We start from the raw sequence: 16,408 nt of genomic DNA, 5'->3' as shown, positions 1-16,408 counted from the left end.
TGTGTGTGTGTGTGTGTGTGTGTGTGTGTGTGTGTGTGTGTGTGTGTTCGTGCGTGTGCGTGTGTATGTGTGCGTGTGTGTGGTCTCACGTACAAGAGCATCCTGGGTGTTTTTATCGAGAATGTTCGCACGAACTAAAATTACAGCAGAACGAATGACAAGCGAAGCGCAAAGTTCCTTCTAAACGCCTCGTCCTAACCGATTGTCGCGCGACGAAATCGCTCGCAGTTGAGCCCCGGCAAGAGTGGGGGCAAGGCGTAGGTTCTATTCGCGCTAACTTCTCGAGATGCTTTAAATCGGTCGAACGAGGATAGAGCATTTTCTTTCGTTTCTCCTTCTATCCTAGTTGGATCGACCGACGGACTGCGTTAAATCTAATCTACAAAAGCATCTCGAGAAGTTAGCGCGAATAGAACCTACACCTTGCCCCTGTTCTTGCCGCGACTCCGATTTTTGTCGTCGCGCGACGGTCAATTAGGGGCACAGGACAACGTTGTCTGTCAGTGGTGTACTCGAACGTCGGCGTACAACGGATTTACAATCGAACGAAAGTACAATGTTGATCGTTATAATCGCAAATGCTTATATTCGAACGCTTTCGTATTGTTTTTTTGTGTGTGAACGATAACCCGACTATTCTTCCCAGAGCGATAAGAATATTTCGTCGATCGTTCAGCCTCTGCGCACTCGGTTCGCGGACGCTTGTCTCGTTAGGTACGAAGCCTGCGCGTGTCTAAGGGTGTCGCAATTGAAATAAACATCGGATAGGCCTGCGACCGAATGCAGAAAAGTCGAACAACGACGCGGAACTGAATAATTGAACGATAGTTATAATTGCTTCACTTCGTATTGTTTTTTTTTTTTTTTACCTTTTTTTGTATCGTTTTCCGTTTATATATATATATATATCTGGTTCATTATTCGCAACTTTACAATTATACTGCGTCTCGAACAAGCATCTATTTTTTGAGTTTTAATTTAATCCGCTACTATGCTTGCTTGGGGCTTCCACTCTCAGTTTACATCGAACAACAGATTCACCGCTCTTTAAACATTGGTAACAAACTTAGCCGACGATGTCTAATAGAAAAACGTCAAGTGATTCGTACCAGCGCTTGCATAGCATACATACAGATTCATACGATAAGCGCGACGTGACAGATGCACGCTTATGGTGTGAATTTTGTAGAAAACTCTTTTCGTAGAAAATTGACGCTAGGGTAATGTTTATTTTCTCTCTCATATATATACATATATATCTCACTCTCTCGCTCTCTTACTTCTTGTTTTTGTTTGTTTTTTTCCTCCTTTCTTTTTTTTTTTTAATTATTATTATTTTTTTTTTTTTTTCGTTTCTTTACAAGGCGTTACTACGCAGGTTTCTCGCATGACGAAGATGACTTCTACGTGGTGCCACACTACTGGGTCTCGCTAACAATAAATGCATATTCCAATAACTACAGTTACTCGTCGAAATATCCACCTGTGCAACTCTGAACCGAGGATATACGGATTTACCTCGGTGTAAATTCGTGCTCGAAGCTGGATGCTACGTGTAAAGTTAACTGAATCGTTAAAACTGATACCAAGAGAGATTTGTTCAGGAGGACTGCTTCGTTATTTATACTTTAGAGTGCGTTAACACGTCGACTGCCAGACAAATAAACGTGAAAATTTCTGCGAGGCTGAATTTGAATATTGTAGAATTAGAAATGGCGTGACGCAACGTTCGTGGTAGTACTTGTTACCTCTTTGGAAATGACCAATCCCATCTGGATTAATTTTTACGGACTCCTCGCCTTCAGAATTAATTCATTTAATTCCTCGGCGAAAATCCTTGTCACCCACGCGTGACCGACGGTGGCGATCGACGCGTTAAAGTGGATCGGAATCGATCATTCCAGCTTTAACCCCTTGTCTTACGATTTGGGTATAAAGTGTCTGACTCGTGGTTTTCGTGCCCGATTCGAATTCCTAATCGCGTGTCTCGCACGTTGTTACGGGCTCTAGCCTGTAAGAAACAACAAAGGGTTAAAAATTGACCTAAGCGAATACGGTACGAGCGGATACTCGTCGAATGGCTGTACGCATTAAAATTAAAAACGCTGGAAAACTAGAAGTCTGCTCGAGTAAAAGAGAAGTTGTCGAGATGAAAGCTGTCGATGAACAGCGGCTAGCCTAACCGAGTTACCTGTACGAGATCTACAAGGCAATCGAGGTGTAAGTTTCAGTGTGGATGACCGTTTAATATCTTCGATTTCGTTGTTTCGATCGCTTGCGGGCTCTTAAACGATGGCTACACACGGGAAACAATAATCAAATATACATTTTCTTTTTTATCGGATCACAGAGCGTAGGTCTACTTAGGATCTAGGGAGTCGACGACGCGCTAAAACCAGTCTTGTGTCACCCTGTAGAGATCACCGAGAGAAACGCTTTGTCAGTGTACTGTCTAACGAAGCTTAGCATTCTACTTGGCATTGGACAGTCGCATGTTTCGTTATCGATCGTTTTTTTTTTTTTTTTGTGTCGCGTTTGATCCATGAAACCGGAAACGGAGGTTTAGGTCTACGACTGCGTCTCAGCTATACTTCTGCCGCTCGACTACGCTCGATTATTCTTTTTTCTTTTTATTTTTCGTGGGTCCTTGGGAGAATTGCTTCAACGTCGGAAGCCAATGACGTCGCGAAGGGAATTTCGAGAGTTACGTGCATTGCGAGATTGGAGGGTCGGGGGTAGGTCTCCTGTGAAACGAAGGAATTCTGCCTAGCGATGGGCGTTTCGCTCTCTGCCATTTCGCTCTCTGCCATTTCGAATGATTTCTGGGCAAACGATGCAGGGATGCTTCTCGATATCAATAGATAACAGTCCAAAGCATTGCATCAGATTTTTCTAAAAGTGTTTCAGCGAAAGTCACTAATTCGTGAAAGAATTACGAGATAGATTAGGTCCTCAGTTATTTGGAACGATTTCTATGCGAACAACGAAGAAAAGCTTTTCGGTATCGATAGATAACAGTCCAAAGCATCGTATTACATTTGTCTGACCCAAACTTGTAACTCTCTTTCGAATAAGAAATAATTAACTCTCTTTCAAAAATGTTCCATAAGATGAATCAGATCTCCAGCTGTTTAAAATAATTCCTACACAACCAACAAAGGAAAGCTGTTCGATATCAACAGATACCAGTCCAAAGTATCGTATTCAATTTTTCTGCTACTAAACTTCGTCTCTAATTCGCGAAAGAAATAAGTGTCTCTCTTCCAGAAATGCTCCACGAGATAAATTAGATCTCCAGGTATTTAAAATAATTCCTACACAACCAACAAAGGAAAGCTGTTCGATATCAACAGATACCAGTCCAAAGTATCGTATCAAATTTTTCTGCCACAAATCTTCGTCTCTAATTCGCGAAAGAAATAAGTATCTCTCTTCCAGAAATGCTTCACGAGATAAATTACATCTGGTCCAGTCTCAAGCGATATTCCAAGCTCTGTTAGAGCCTTAGTGCCCATCGCCAGTTCTACCTAGGTCGGGTTAGGTCTACCTACACTTCGTGACGCAGCTGTATCTGTTCGCTATCCAGCAAAGGTATCGCTGCAAAACGTACTCTTAGTCGCTCAAAACGAAACATCTGATATGTAAGATCCGAGATACACATTCATGGCGCTACAGTCTTTTGTGTTTATATACTTTTTTTGTTTTGTTTTATTACTTCTTCGCGTGGCTCTAAGACAATTCTAGCGTTGCGTTGTTACATCAGCCTGCGAACCGCGAATCGACGATCTCGCAATTCATCATCGACGAGATCGCGCGAGAAAGATTTTTGCGTGGAACGCTTTCCTTCGCTTCCTTCTTTTTCTCTTCTCCTTTTTCTTATAATTGAACTCTTTGTCCCCTTGGATACGTCCCCCCCCCCCCCCTCCCCTATACGAACATACCAATTTCCGATTTCCTGAATCGTGAACTCGTTCCCGTTCTCTGCTAAGCCGCGAAACCTATTCCTCGTTGATACAAAAACTATTCGCCTTTGTATGTTTTCTCTTTTTTTTTTTTGCATTATTTTTGTTCTTTTTTTTCTGTTTTTCGTCGTCTTAATTACGTCTCACTCGTGTCGCTCAGCGATAACGACGCGTCGCGCGTTTTATTCGTGCATCTTGGAACAGCGCTTTTTAAATATATATATATATATATATATATTTTTACTTCTTTTACTTTTGTTCGATAATAATTCTAATGTCGTCTTATCCCCCTCGTAAATCCCTCGCGCCTGTCCTGGGACGATTCTCCCGCGGGAATGCCGTGCTCTCTCTCTATTTCTCTCGCCCCTGCGATATATATATATATGTACACAGTAGGTATATGTACACACAGGTTTTACGATGGGCGAATAATTATGGTTTCCGGAGCACTTGGTCGCGCTTCGACTCGTTTATCAAAGTTAGCAGACAGTGGTTAAATAGTTGTCTGTTAGTTAGCAGTGATAGTAAAGAGTACAACGTTCTTCGCGCTTTGCGTGTCTTCTCGTTTTTCAACTCCCTGCCCCCCCCCCCCCCTCCCCCCCCCCCCGCCCTTATTTCGAATGAACCGTTCGATTTCGTTCCCCGTCTTCCCGAAGTAGCAACGATAACCTTATATCACTTCCGTCTGGTTCTATTTTATTTTCCGTTTTCTCTGTTGCGATTAGTCGTTCAGTTCACCTTAGGCCCGAAACCTCGCTGGCAGATTAGTCCCAGACCGATTTAATGTGTATAGATTAATCTATAAAAACGTCGGTCATGCGGTCTACGAGTATTCTACCGTTGCTTGGGAATGCTTGTGACCCTTGGTACGCAATCATCCTTTTGTCGCTATTACAATATTATTAGTATTTTATATATATATATATAATATGTATATATGTATATATACACAGGGTGTCCGAGAATTAGTGGAAGAAGCGGAAACGGGAGCTAGCTGAGACAATTCTGAACCACAATTACCTTTGCGAAAATGTCGGACGATGCTTCGTTTTCGAATTATTAACGAAAAACCTCGGACCAATCGCAGCACCTGAAAAGCGCGCGCTCAGTCGCGAGAGCATAGGCTCGAGCCGGGATTGGCTACGCCAGGTCGCGGCGTGCTACTCGGGCGTTGCGATTGGTCCGTGGTTTTTCTTGAATAATTCAAAAACTAAGCACCATACGACATTTTTTCAAAGCAGGTTGTTATTCAGAATCGTCTCGGCTACCTCACATTTCCGGTTCTTGTACTAATTCTGGGACACCCTGTATATTTAGAATGACGTGAGGAGATGTAAAATAATGACAGAAAACTCTCTCTTTCTCTCTTACATGAAAAATAGGTACTTCTGTTTTCCTCGCATGTGTGTAGGTGTATGTTTACATATGTATATGTATGAAACGCATGTATAATATTCCTAATCTCTTACATGGGTATTTCTTTAAATATATATATATATATGTATATATGTACATGTATGCATAATCACATATGCACAAAGGTGTACACGTTCAACTAGGAAACGAATGGCACGTTTCTTTCACCCGCCATATGTCAGTGAAAAGTGTCAGAGTGTACGTCAAAGTAACAAGCAACACTGCTATTTAAATTAGACTCTTATAGCGTTTGTTTTTAAAGAAGAGTATTATCGTTAACAGACCTACGCCGAGTAACTGTTAGAACAGTGGTTCCTGAATCATCGACGAAGAGGTCTCTAGAGACTCTTTCGTAAGGGTTAAAGATTCTTTTTCATCGAAATAGAAATTTGATGGTACTAAGCAAAAGATATATTATTTGGAAACCTTGGAATATTTCTATAGGATCGGAAATCAACGAACTCGATGATATACTTTGATAGGTCTTCTATATAATTCAGGAGCCACTAGTCCAGGAAATATTCCCTCAGAGTCGGGGGTCCCTTCCTCCGTCGCGAGTATAGAAATATCAGAAAATTCAACAGTCGTCTTAAACTTTCAAAGACACAAAGAATGTCGTCGGCTGAAACGATACACCAACGGTTAGAAAAATAATACGGTTCGCTAGGGGTAAATGGGAGTTTGGTCAATTGACTTCGAATGTATCGTTTCGTCTCAGAGGTGTGCCCAGTCCGACTGAAAACTCATTAGGAGAAGCTCTGGGAATCGTCGCGATAACTGTCCGATAAGTATTGGTGTTGTCGGTGATTAATCATTTTTCGTTCGCGTTACAATTAAAATATTACGTGATATCTTGCAGCACTGTATCGACCGCTATGCATAATACTTTGCGTGTGTATATATATATATGCGTATATACGTACACATATGTACGCGTACACGTGCAGATATATATACAGGGTATCCCAGATTTAGTGTAAGGACTGGAGGGTAGCTGAGATGATTCTGAACAACAACTTCCTTTGCGAAAGTGTTGGATGAGGCTTTGTTTTCGAATCATTAACGAAAAACCACTGACCAATCACAGCGCCTGAAAAGCGCGCGTTCAGTCGCGAGAGCATAGGCTCGAGCCGGGATTGGCTGGGTACGCCAGTCGCAACGCGCTTGCTCGGGTGCTGTGATTGGTCGATGGTTTTTCGTTAATAATTTAAAAACTAAGCATCATCCGACATTTTTGCAAAGGAAATTGTTATTCAGAACCATCTCAGCTACCTCCCAGTTCTTACACTACATCTGGGATACCCTGTATATATATATATATATCAGGGTGGTCTTTATTTCAACGATTTCTGATATCTATGTCACTCCCCTAGATAACTTGCAAAATACATATGAAAATTTGCATATTATTTGTTTTCAACTATTCCGATATATTCAGACCTGTACCACCTACCAAAAATCGACATGGACTTTCCAGACAACGCAATATTTTCTATTCAAGCTTTTCGAAGGTTTGATGCACGTGTGTGAATTTCGTTGCATGGATTCCCAAGGTATTTAGAGGGTGTGCAACATAAATTGAAAAAATCATTAAAACGACCACTCTGATATATATATATATATACACACACGCACACGTGTGTGAATCTGTTTTTATTTACGTCTTAACAACTGCCTAGTTAATGCGGTAGTGGATGTAATAATCATTGCAATGATAATCGTAACAATAATAATAATAATAATAATAGTAATAATAATAATAATAATAATAATTTATTACATAATATTTATACCTTTTGGTTTTTATTTTCTTTTATAGTACATCGCGTCTGTTTCGCCCGAATAAAAAGGTACTTCCTCTCGCGTTCCACTGAATATATATTTTATTCATTGACGTTTTAGTCGTGGCCAGCCCAAAGGACTCTCAACAAGTTAACACGGTCTTTGGGCTTTCGATTAGACTTTATTTTCTTTTAATAATATTATCTTCATTTCGTAGAACGACTCCATCGTCCCACCCAACCAACCCCCCCCTCGGATATTTCGTACCTTTACATCTCCCTTTGGGGTCTCGTTCGCGTCTCAGGACGGTCTTCCTAAACTCCGATTATATAATAGAACTTGTATACACAGCTCGGCCTTATAGCGTTATCACTACGCTTTTCGAAGCGACTCAAGACGTATTAGAAAATAAAAGTGGAGCTATTATTTTTTTTTTTTGTTTCAACGAAGCGAGGCTTTCTCTGTCGATCTCGAAATAAGGATAGCACTCCTCTTCGCTCCCTTACCTGGGATCTTCATCGTTCGATTCCCATCTCGGAGTTATCCATCGGTTTCATCTTCCCCGTCTTCTTCCTCCTCGTCTCCCGGGAATCGCTCGCACGGGACTAATTTACGATACGAAGCTAAATTCAAAACACGTTAACAAACATAATAACTGGAATTATTCTCGTCTCGGCGAGTACCTTTTCTTCTATGTTAGTTGCCTTAAAAAAGAAACGAAACAAAAGGGAATCCTAATTGTTCGTATATAGATTATACTCTCCTCTCTGTCCCCCGCCGTGGGGTCTCTTCGCCATTGCGTAGCGGGAAACGTCGACTTGCGAAACTAATTGTTCGTATGGGTTTTCTCGTAAACTCTTGCCCCATTTCACCCATCTTCAATTTTTTGTAAAGTGCAAAACGTCGACTTGCAAAATCACAGAGAATTTACGCACCGTTACACTGTTACTTAACTTCATTTTCTTTTAGGATTACCTAGTCCACGACATCGGACTAACATATGGACTAGCTCTATAAATTTCTAGGCCTGCTCTTCGTCGTCGTTGAGATCTTCATCCGTGGTCGCGTCGTATATATTGTTTTCGCCGTGGTACGACGCTCGTCGTTGACGTTCCGATGAAGAGTCTCGCGGCAGAGAACGGCTCCTTGTCCTCCAACCGGTGACACAGCGTTCGATTCGAAAGTAGGTCCTTCGTGGTCGCGTCCGTACGTCGATCTAGCCCTAAGAGAAAACCGAAGGGACGATCGTGAGCCTCCGCGCGCTCGTCTGATTCACCCATCGAGCGTCGGTTGCTATTTATTGCTGTTAAAGTCGAGTCCTTTTCACCGAGAAAAAATGGTGTCCAAAAACGACCTCGGCCGCGTACTGTGTCACCATTGGAGAATGGTATACTTCGGTCCACGCGGTTTTACGCGCAGATCCTGGACAAACGTGCCATCAGGTTAATATAAGGCGCTAGAAACCGATCGCTACAGGACTACTGGCATAGCGTATATCTATGTATAGACTGCTTCTAGAGTAGCGTCCAGAATCCACGCTTAAAACGCTCTCGTAAACGATATCCTATCGACAGCGGGGACCACCGTCACACATGGAGCCGTTAGTATCTCTCTGTGTGCTAGTATAACGAGTGTCGTCATTGATACGAGTCCTTGTGGAAAGTGTCGCTTTTGTGGAAGATTTTACGTCCTTCTCTCGAGAGCTCCTGGCTCGCGAAATTGTTCTCAGACTTCGGTCTGGGCAACAGGCAGGCTGGAAGGGTCCTCAGCTCCATGCTGTGTACCTGCGAACACATTTTCTCCTGTACAATACTCCTGTCTCCAACCTTTCGCCATGCATTTTTGCTTCATTCGACTAGGACATACTAGGGGTACTTAACCCTTTCTAACCTGAATTACTTTGTCTTCTCTTACTAACGTAATGTAATTTTTAGGGTTAACTTGGACTAAAATTAGTATGGAAAGAATAAAGAAAATCCTAATAGTGTAGTTTTTAAGAAGCATTAATTGAACGCTTTGAAACCTATCGTGACTTTCAAGTCCACTTCTATGAAGTTCCTTTTTAATTGTCGGATGGCAGCACAAGCTTATTTGTTTGTTTGTTTGTTTATTAAATTAAAGTGCGTATATTCTTAGAAGTATTTCGCACTACAACGCGCTGCTCTCTTTTTACATTGTCTCGTCTAAACATTTTACATAAATGCTTCTTAATCTCTATCCTTACTGGCTGACTTTATAATTATTATCCTTCTTATGACTAACCGCAATAAGGAAAACAGAAACAATCAACTTTTTAATTTGTAACAGCAAAAGCTTTCTTTTTTTTTTTTGGAAACTAGTTAGAGACAACTTTATAAGATGATATAAACCAAGATGAACGCCTAAATTTTAAAAACTTTTGAGAAATTCGGTATGAATTCAGTAAACGAAGGATTAAAGTACTACTTTTTTACAGGCAGTTATCCTAGACCAACCAAGTGTGTAAATACTTTTTTTCGACCAGGCTGTACTTGATCGTTTTAATATTTCATAGCCATTGGTGAATTAATGTTCGAAAATGTATTTACCGATTCTTCGCTAGCGCTAGCATGCGCAGCCTGCTCCGCCAGAGCGTTAACCACGGCGTTTATCGTTTTGGACTCACTGCCGAGGTCCTCCTCGCGGTGAGCCACCAGGTTCGGGTTCTTGCCAATTTTGTTTAGCCTAGAAGGAGAGCACAATTAAGCGTAGGGAATGTTGCATGGAATACAACCAACGATTATTCACATCGATCAACTTACAAACCGTTTAGCAGTACAGGTTTTGCTTAACAAAACGTATTTACTCCGCCACGACTTGCAACAGATTAGTGTTATTTGTTCTAATACCACTTGCACCGCTAAAGGTTTTACAATGTGAGGTACAAGATTGGGTAAATGAGACTCAGTAGCTTTGAAAAGCAATCTACAGGGTCACGTTTCCGATCGATCCTAAACGTTTCGATTACAAGCTTCTAAATTACTATTAACGCGTCGATAACGTTGACGTTGCTTTGTTACGCAAGAAACGTGATTCTGCAGAGTTGCAGCAAAACTGAGAATCCAACTGATCGATAAAGAATGTTATGCAAAATTATGAATACAACATTACCATGTAGTGAATGTGTCGAGAGTGTAGAAATATTTTGTCGCGATGTCTCATGGTTCTCGATCGTATTATTTCGAACCGAGAAAATATTCGTCGAAACCCTCTCAACTCATTTGGGAACGCTTATCCGGTAGACAGGCGTTCCTTGGCTCGCAAGTTAGTGCGCTCTCGTTGTAAAACTTTCTCCCCCAAAATTAGTATTCTGCACTGTCACGTTGGAACGTTTGGTATTCCAAAAATAAAATAAAATAAATATAGAAAGAAGCAGATCTCTCTTCACACCGCGGAATTTCGAGACAAAGTTTCATTTTGTGTGTGTAAGGTGTATGTAAAAGAAGCACATAGAGTCCAAACCAGCTGTATAACAGAGAAATTATACTGAGTAACGTGTCAAAGAGAAGCGACATGATGTTTGGACGCAACAAGAAATGACTGATCTCGCATTGTTCGGACAGTACACAATGTTCAACAAAATTAACATGGAGGTGGGAGTGATGATTGACATCTAGTAGCACACCAACTCGATAGAACAAACCTAACCAAAGCTTATACCTCTCGGCGGCAACGCTTTCCATCGTTCTGCGCATTAGTGGATACTGGTCCAACACGGCGTTGAAGTGATCCACCGAGAGGCTGAAGAGATTGCAGTAGGTCTCCGCGCGGACTGACGCCACTCTCCTCGCGTTCGTCAGCAGGCAAATCTCGCCAAAGTATGAACCATCTGACAACGAGGTAGCGACTTCGCCGTTCGCCATTACGATATCGACTATGCCTTCTTGTATGAAGTACATTTTAGAGCCGATCGTACCTTCCTTGATGATGATATCACCTGGAACGCGCAACCACTCTCGTGTCAACGTTCTCTGATCAACAACTAGCTTATTTAAAACAAGACATTCCACATAAACTGATATTAGTATTAGTTTCTATCGCGACTCGCACTTAACTCATTGCCAGTTGTTTTGTCTGGCAGTCTTTATATATGTTACGGTAAATGTAATAAACTGGGGATTATGCATAATCACCACTAAGGTTGGTAATAAAATATGGAATATTTATCAAACCGACCGGTGATTTTATATAATCTCCAACTTGTAACGGGGAAATACTGTCTGAGTAGGTTTAGACCCAACCCTACTTCAGCACTTGAAGGGTCCCCGGAACTAATGTACTCTTGAGATATGAAAACCATCGCGAAACCGAGTAGACAGCATCTGCATTGACAGTTTCGTCACATTCTCCATTACGAATTTGGGATTATATTTAACAGTATTCAAAATTCCCGCCCCCATCAATAACTATCCCAAACCTACTCAGACAGTATTTCTGTGTAGACAGCATATGCATCAACAGTTTTATCACATTCCCCGTTACGAGTTGGGGATTATATAAAATCGCCGGTAAATTTGATAAATGTTCCACAATTTATCACACTTACCAACTCCAGTGTTAGTTTTAAATTCCCCTACCACGAATTTTAATTCCGCCTCGATACTTAACCAGACACGACGAAATCACATATCTAGAAGGCTATCGTAACTTCTACGAAGTTCCACGAAGTTCCATGTCGTCTAAATTTGGCCCGTTTTAGTTGCCAGGCAGCTCTAATTTCTCTTCGGAGCTTCTTAACAAGATGTAATTGAAAATTACGTTTCTAAATTGATAGCATCCTCTCAAAAGGCTCGAGCCGAACTTCAGAAAGCTGAGATCGACGAGGGATTCGCGATGCGCGAGATTTCTAGGATCGTAGGATCGATACCTGGCTGGAAGACTTCGTATCTCAGTTTAGTAACGACATCCGAGACAAAGTTCGAATCGGCGTTGGCAAAGAAGGGAACGGAGGCGACCAGCGATCTGCAGTTGTAGTTTATCACGTCCTGAGAAGAAAGAGGAACGCGTTAGAGCGTTGTACAACGATGACGTTGGTTCGGGGTACGTTTTTTCGGCGTACCTCTCTTAGTTTCTCCGAGAGCTCCCCAAGAATCAACTCCTCGTCGAAGAATTTGCCCTGGTAGCGATGCTCGAAGTACTCCGTGATCCTCTGTCTCATTTCTCGTGGCAACTTCCGGTAGGCCATGTACTCCTCTACTTGCTTCACCTGGGTGGACCAACAACAGTCAATTGGTGCTTCTTGGGGGAGTATTTTCTTTATTTCTTTACATGTACATATATTCTATATTTGCAGGAGGACTTCTTCGAATTGGGATACAGATTTACAAGGAAGACACTGCTGGGAATATTTTGACGTCGAGTGATTGGATGAGACTTGGTTTCTATATTTGCAATAGGATTTATTTATTTTCCTCGAACATTGAGAAATGAAACTATGGATCTATAAGGAATCCGCTGGAAATATTTCAATGTTTTCAAGAATCAAAGGATAGAGGACAGAGGCTTCTTCGTGGATGTTCCTTTACATTAAATTCGAACAAATAAATTTGTAATAAGTTCTTCTTTTCAAGCAATTACGTCCTCGTTATCAACAGCTTTTGCCATCTAGTGTGCAATGTTTCAATACTGATGAACGATAAGTATTTAAAATTGCAAAGACGACGTTACTTTTCAGTCCAAACGCTGACAAATTGAAATATAGATTTGTGGTGGCATCTCCTGTCCTCACCGCTAGAGGAACGGACACCGCATGTTTCTCACAAGCGCCTCAGCCTGCCTAAAGTTAGGCACGGGCCTGCTAGGTAGCTTTACTGACGAGTCCACTAGCAGGCCCAGGACGAAACGCTCCCTTTCTTTTCTCCTCTCTCGCTCCCCAGGAACAACCACCACAGATTTATAAGGAACACTGCTGGGAATATGTCTTCAAGGATGGAAGGATGGAGGACAGAGGCTTCTTCATGGATCTTCTTACAATTTTAACCACTTCCTGGATCTATAAAGGTGCTGGGAATATGTCTTCAAGGATGGAAGGATGGAGGACAGAGACTTCTTCGTGGATCTTCTTACAACATTAACCACCTCCTCGATTTATAAGGGTGCTTGGAATATGTCTTCAAGGATGGAAGGATGGAGGACAGAGGCTTCTTCGTGGATCTTATTAGAACATTAACCACCTCCTCGATTTATAACGGTGCTTGGAATATGTCTTCAAGAATGGAAGGATAGAGGACAAAGGCTTCTTCGTGGACCTTCTTACAACGTTAACGACCTCCTGAATCTATAAGGTTGCTGGGAATATGTCTTCAAGGATGGAAGGATAGAGGACAAAGGCTTCTTCGTGGATCTTCCGTCAACGTTAACCACTTCCTGGATCTATAAGGGTGCTGAAAATATGTCTTCAAGGATGGAAGGATAGAGGACAAAGGCTTCTTCGTGGATCTTATTAGAACATTAACCACCTCCTCGATTTATGAGGGTGCTTGGAATATGTCTTCGAGAATAAAAGGATGGAGAACAGAGGCTTCTTCGTGGATCTTCTTACAATGTTAACCACCTCCTGGATCTATAAGGTTGCTGGGAATACGTCTTCAAGGATGGATGCCAGAGAGTTCTTAATTACCTTCTCGCGGTATTGTCTTCTCGACGAATCGAGAGATTGAATGAGATTGGTGGCGTGTCCGAGGAACAGTGCGTAACAGGTAGCACCGCTGATCATGCTGAGCATAGTGAGCCACATGTCGGTCAAGGACTGCGGCGGAAACCTTCCGTATCCTATGCAGAGCATGTGCGACATGGCTTTGAAAAGGGCCCACGAGTATTGTTCCAGCCAGAATGAATCCTGTAACAGGATATCGTCACGGTTATGTTAAAGCTTAGACGAGCCCAAGGCCAAGCGGTATACCTACTTGCAGCTCGTTAATGGCGACCCACGAGTTACTAGGAAACCCTTGGAGCATAGGAACCAGGAATTGCAGGCAGCCACTCCAGTGGCCGATTAGGAGCATCATGCAAATCAGGTTAAAAATCCGCATGAACACCGATGCCATATTCAGGAACTGCCAACAACAACGACAAAGGTTTATTCTCGTGCCAGCCGCCGGCAGCCATGATGTCGTTCACACGTCGGTTAAAAACTTCTCTCGTTATCCAAAGCTCCGGTTGCGTAGTGTACAGCAAATAAGCGAGTGTTGTACGAAAACGCGTCAAACGTTAATTCAATTAATACATTGTCAAAACTATCTCAGTAACTGTTATCCAAAGACTGAATCAAGGACCGAGTAAACTACCCGACGTTCGCCGGTCCAGACCCCGATCAGCCGTCCATCGACGCGTTTTTAACCCTCGAACTTGAAAGTTCCGCTACAATCAATCACGATCGATTCGTTTTCCCCTCGGATTTCCTTTAGCTTCGATTTTCCGAATTAGCTTTCGGGGTCTGAACGCGAACAGTCTCAGTGTCTTTTCTCTCCTAAGTAGTCTTCGCTGTTCATACTTCCGGGTTTCAGTTTTCAGTCCAATAAAAGCATGCTACATTAGAAAATACGCATCACGTGGCACACAAAATAACAAGTCAATGTAACCTAAAAAACGTTTATAATAATGATTACTCTACGAATGCTCTAAACAGAAGGAACAAAAATGATGTATACAATATATACATATATATGTATATATATGTATGTATCAGTTAGCACTGCTCGGCCAAGATTCGCAGACCCCGCTTACAGGACGCTGTTCAGAACGTTCAGATGTTCAAAGTACGCCTTACGATGTGATCAAAGTGTGCTCGGCTGAACAGCGCGCCATAAGCACGATATGGGAATCGAAGTCCTTTACTAAGAAAAGAAGCTGGAGAACGCAGAAACCACTCCGACGAGAGCTACTCGTGATCGCCATACCGCGTTCGTTCTTCGCTTTTTAATAACAACCTTTTTCTTTTTTATTGTGTCGCAATGACACTGTTCGTGATTGTACTCCAGTCAATTTGCGATTCGTTACACGTTCGAATCGGTAGCTTCGTGCTCGATAGGCGTGACTAGTTCTTCTCTTTTTATCGCGTCGCGATCGTGTCATAGCGTATTATGCTGGCTCTGACGTTACTTTTCTACTTCTATTTTTATTTATTTTACGGGTCTGATTTTTATTTTTCTATCGAAATGCAATAGCAGAGGCGTTCGTACAATTACAAACAGTATCGTGCGCGGCTCTTTTTATCCATAATAACTCTTGAAATATTTATAGAACGTCGCGTTGCCTTCGACAACATTCGAACTGATTTTCCATTTCCATTCGCCCTGTTTTCGAATCGAAAGAAACAAAATTTGCTTTCAATCCCTGGGCTCGTCCGACGAATTAAAAAACATTGTTGATCGAGCCCGAAAGCGTGATTAATTTTTCAAAGCGTCGTCCTGTTGGATTTTACGCCGTAACAGGTTTCGAGCCGACACGCGATGTTCGATCCTCTTTTAACGAAAATGAAAAACATCAGCCACGATCCCGAAATCCCAGTCGATCCGTTTATTGAAAAATTTGCAAAATTAATTTTTCTACCTTCGGCTGGATTTCCATCCAATTTTCGAACGCGATTTACATCCGCCTTTTAATTAAAAAAATAATAATAATAAAATAACAGAACAACGTTATCGAATCAAGCGAAAATCGTTCGAGTTGGATAAGAAAGTAACTTCGACGGAACGTCGAATTCTTCGACGCTCGCAAAGTTTGCTTTTCCATCGCGGAGCTGGCGGAGCTAATTAAACATGTCACCGAGAGATTTATTGGGATCGATTAGTCGGTCGATTAAAGATTCATAGACGCGAAGGGAATAAAACGCCGCGAGACCAGATGCGAAACACGTTTCCAATTCTTTCTTTTTTCTCTCCGCGGTTTCGACGGAATGACGTCGAAATTTCGCGCCGGTATCGTTTATCGAATTATTCATGCAATTCGACCGCGCGGGATCTTCGTTGCGGACGGATATGAATTTCAAAACTGCGGGAGAAGTCGAATCGCGTTTAGGTTTCATTCGAGGCGCTTTGAAAAGTCATTCGCGACTCCTGGCTCGACTCTGCTAAACGATGAACATTCTCTTCCGTTTCCAAACAATTTTTCGATCGTATGTAGAGTTATTATTTTATATTGGTCGGTATTAGTATCGGTGATAATTTTCCTAAAACTTAAGAGTTCTTCCAATTTAGAATAGAATTACCAATTTCGCAATGTCATATTTT

At 41.9% G+C, this 16,408-nt stretch overlaps 1 protein-coding gene across 8 annotated transcripts in view; it reads right to left on the bottom strand.

Moving 5' to 3' along the window:
- Nucleotides 1-4,177: 4,177 nt before the first annotated feature.
- LOC128893678 (potassium/sodium hyperpolarization-activated cyclic nucleotide-gated channel 2) overlaps nucleotides 4,178-16,408 on the bottom strand; it is a 143,164-nt gene continuing 130,933 nt past the window's right edge. For 6 of the 8 annotated variants that reach the window (XM_054154886.1, XM_054154841.1, XM_054154823.1 and 3 more), the window contains 7 exons: nucleotides 14,084-14,233; nucleotides 13,798-14,016; nucleotides 12,238-12,384; nucleotides 12,046-12,163; nucleotides 10,827-11,115; nucleotides 9,728-9,863; nucleotides 4,178-8,944 (listed from right to left, as the gene is read on the bottom strand). In XM_054154886.1, the coding sequence (XP_054010861.1) occupies nucleotides 8,798-8,944; nucleotides 9,728-9,863; nucleotides 10,827-11,115; nucleotides 12,046-12,163; nucleotides 12,238-12,384; nucleotides 13,798-14,016; nucleotides 14,084-14,233 (1,206 nt within the window). In that variant the 3' untranslated portion in view covers nucleotides 4,178-8,797. The remainder of the gene's footprint in view (nucleotides 8,945-9,727; nucleotides 9,864-10,826; nucleotides 11,116-12,045; nucleotides 12,164-12,237; nucleotides 12,385-13,797; nucleotides 14,017-14,083; nucleotides 14,234-16,408) is intronic. The other 2 variants (XM_054154832.1, XM_054154867.1) reach the window with 1 other exon arrangement.

This window comes from Hylaeus anthracinus, unplaced genomic scaffold (genome assembly GCF_026225885.1).
Source record: "Hylaeus anthracinus isolate JK02 unplaced genomic scaffold, UHH_iyHylAnth1.0_haploid 0, whole genome shotgun sequence".
Taxonomy (NCBI): domain Eukaryota; kingdom Metazoa; phylum Arthropoda; class Insecta; order Hymenoptera; family Colletidae; genus Hylaeus; species Hylaeus anthracinus.
Note: the sequence above shows the minus strand (reverse complement) of the source record. Positions and strands in the feature narration are given on the sequence as shown.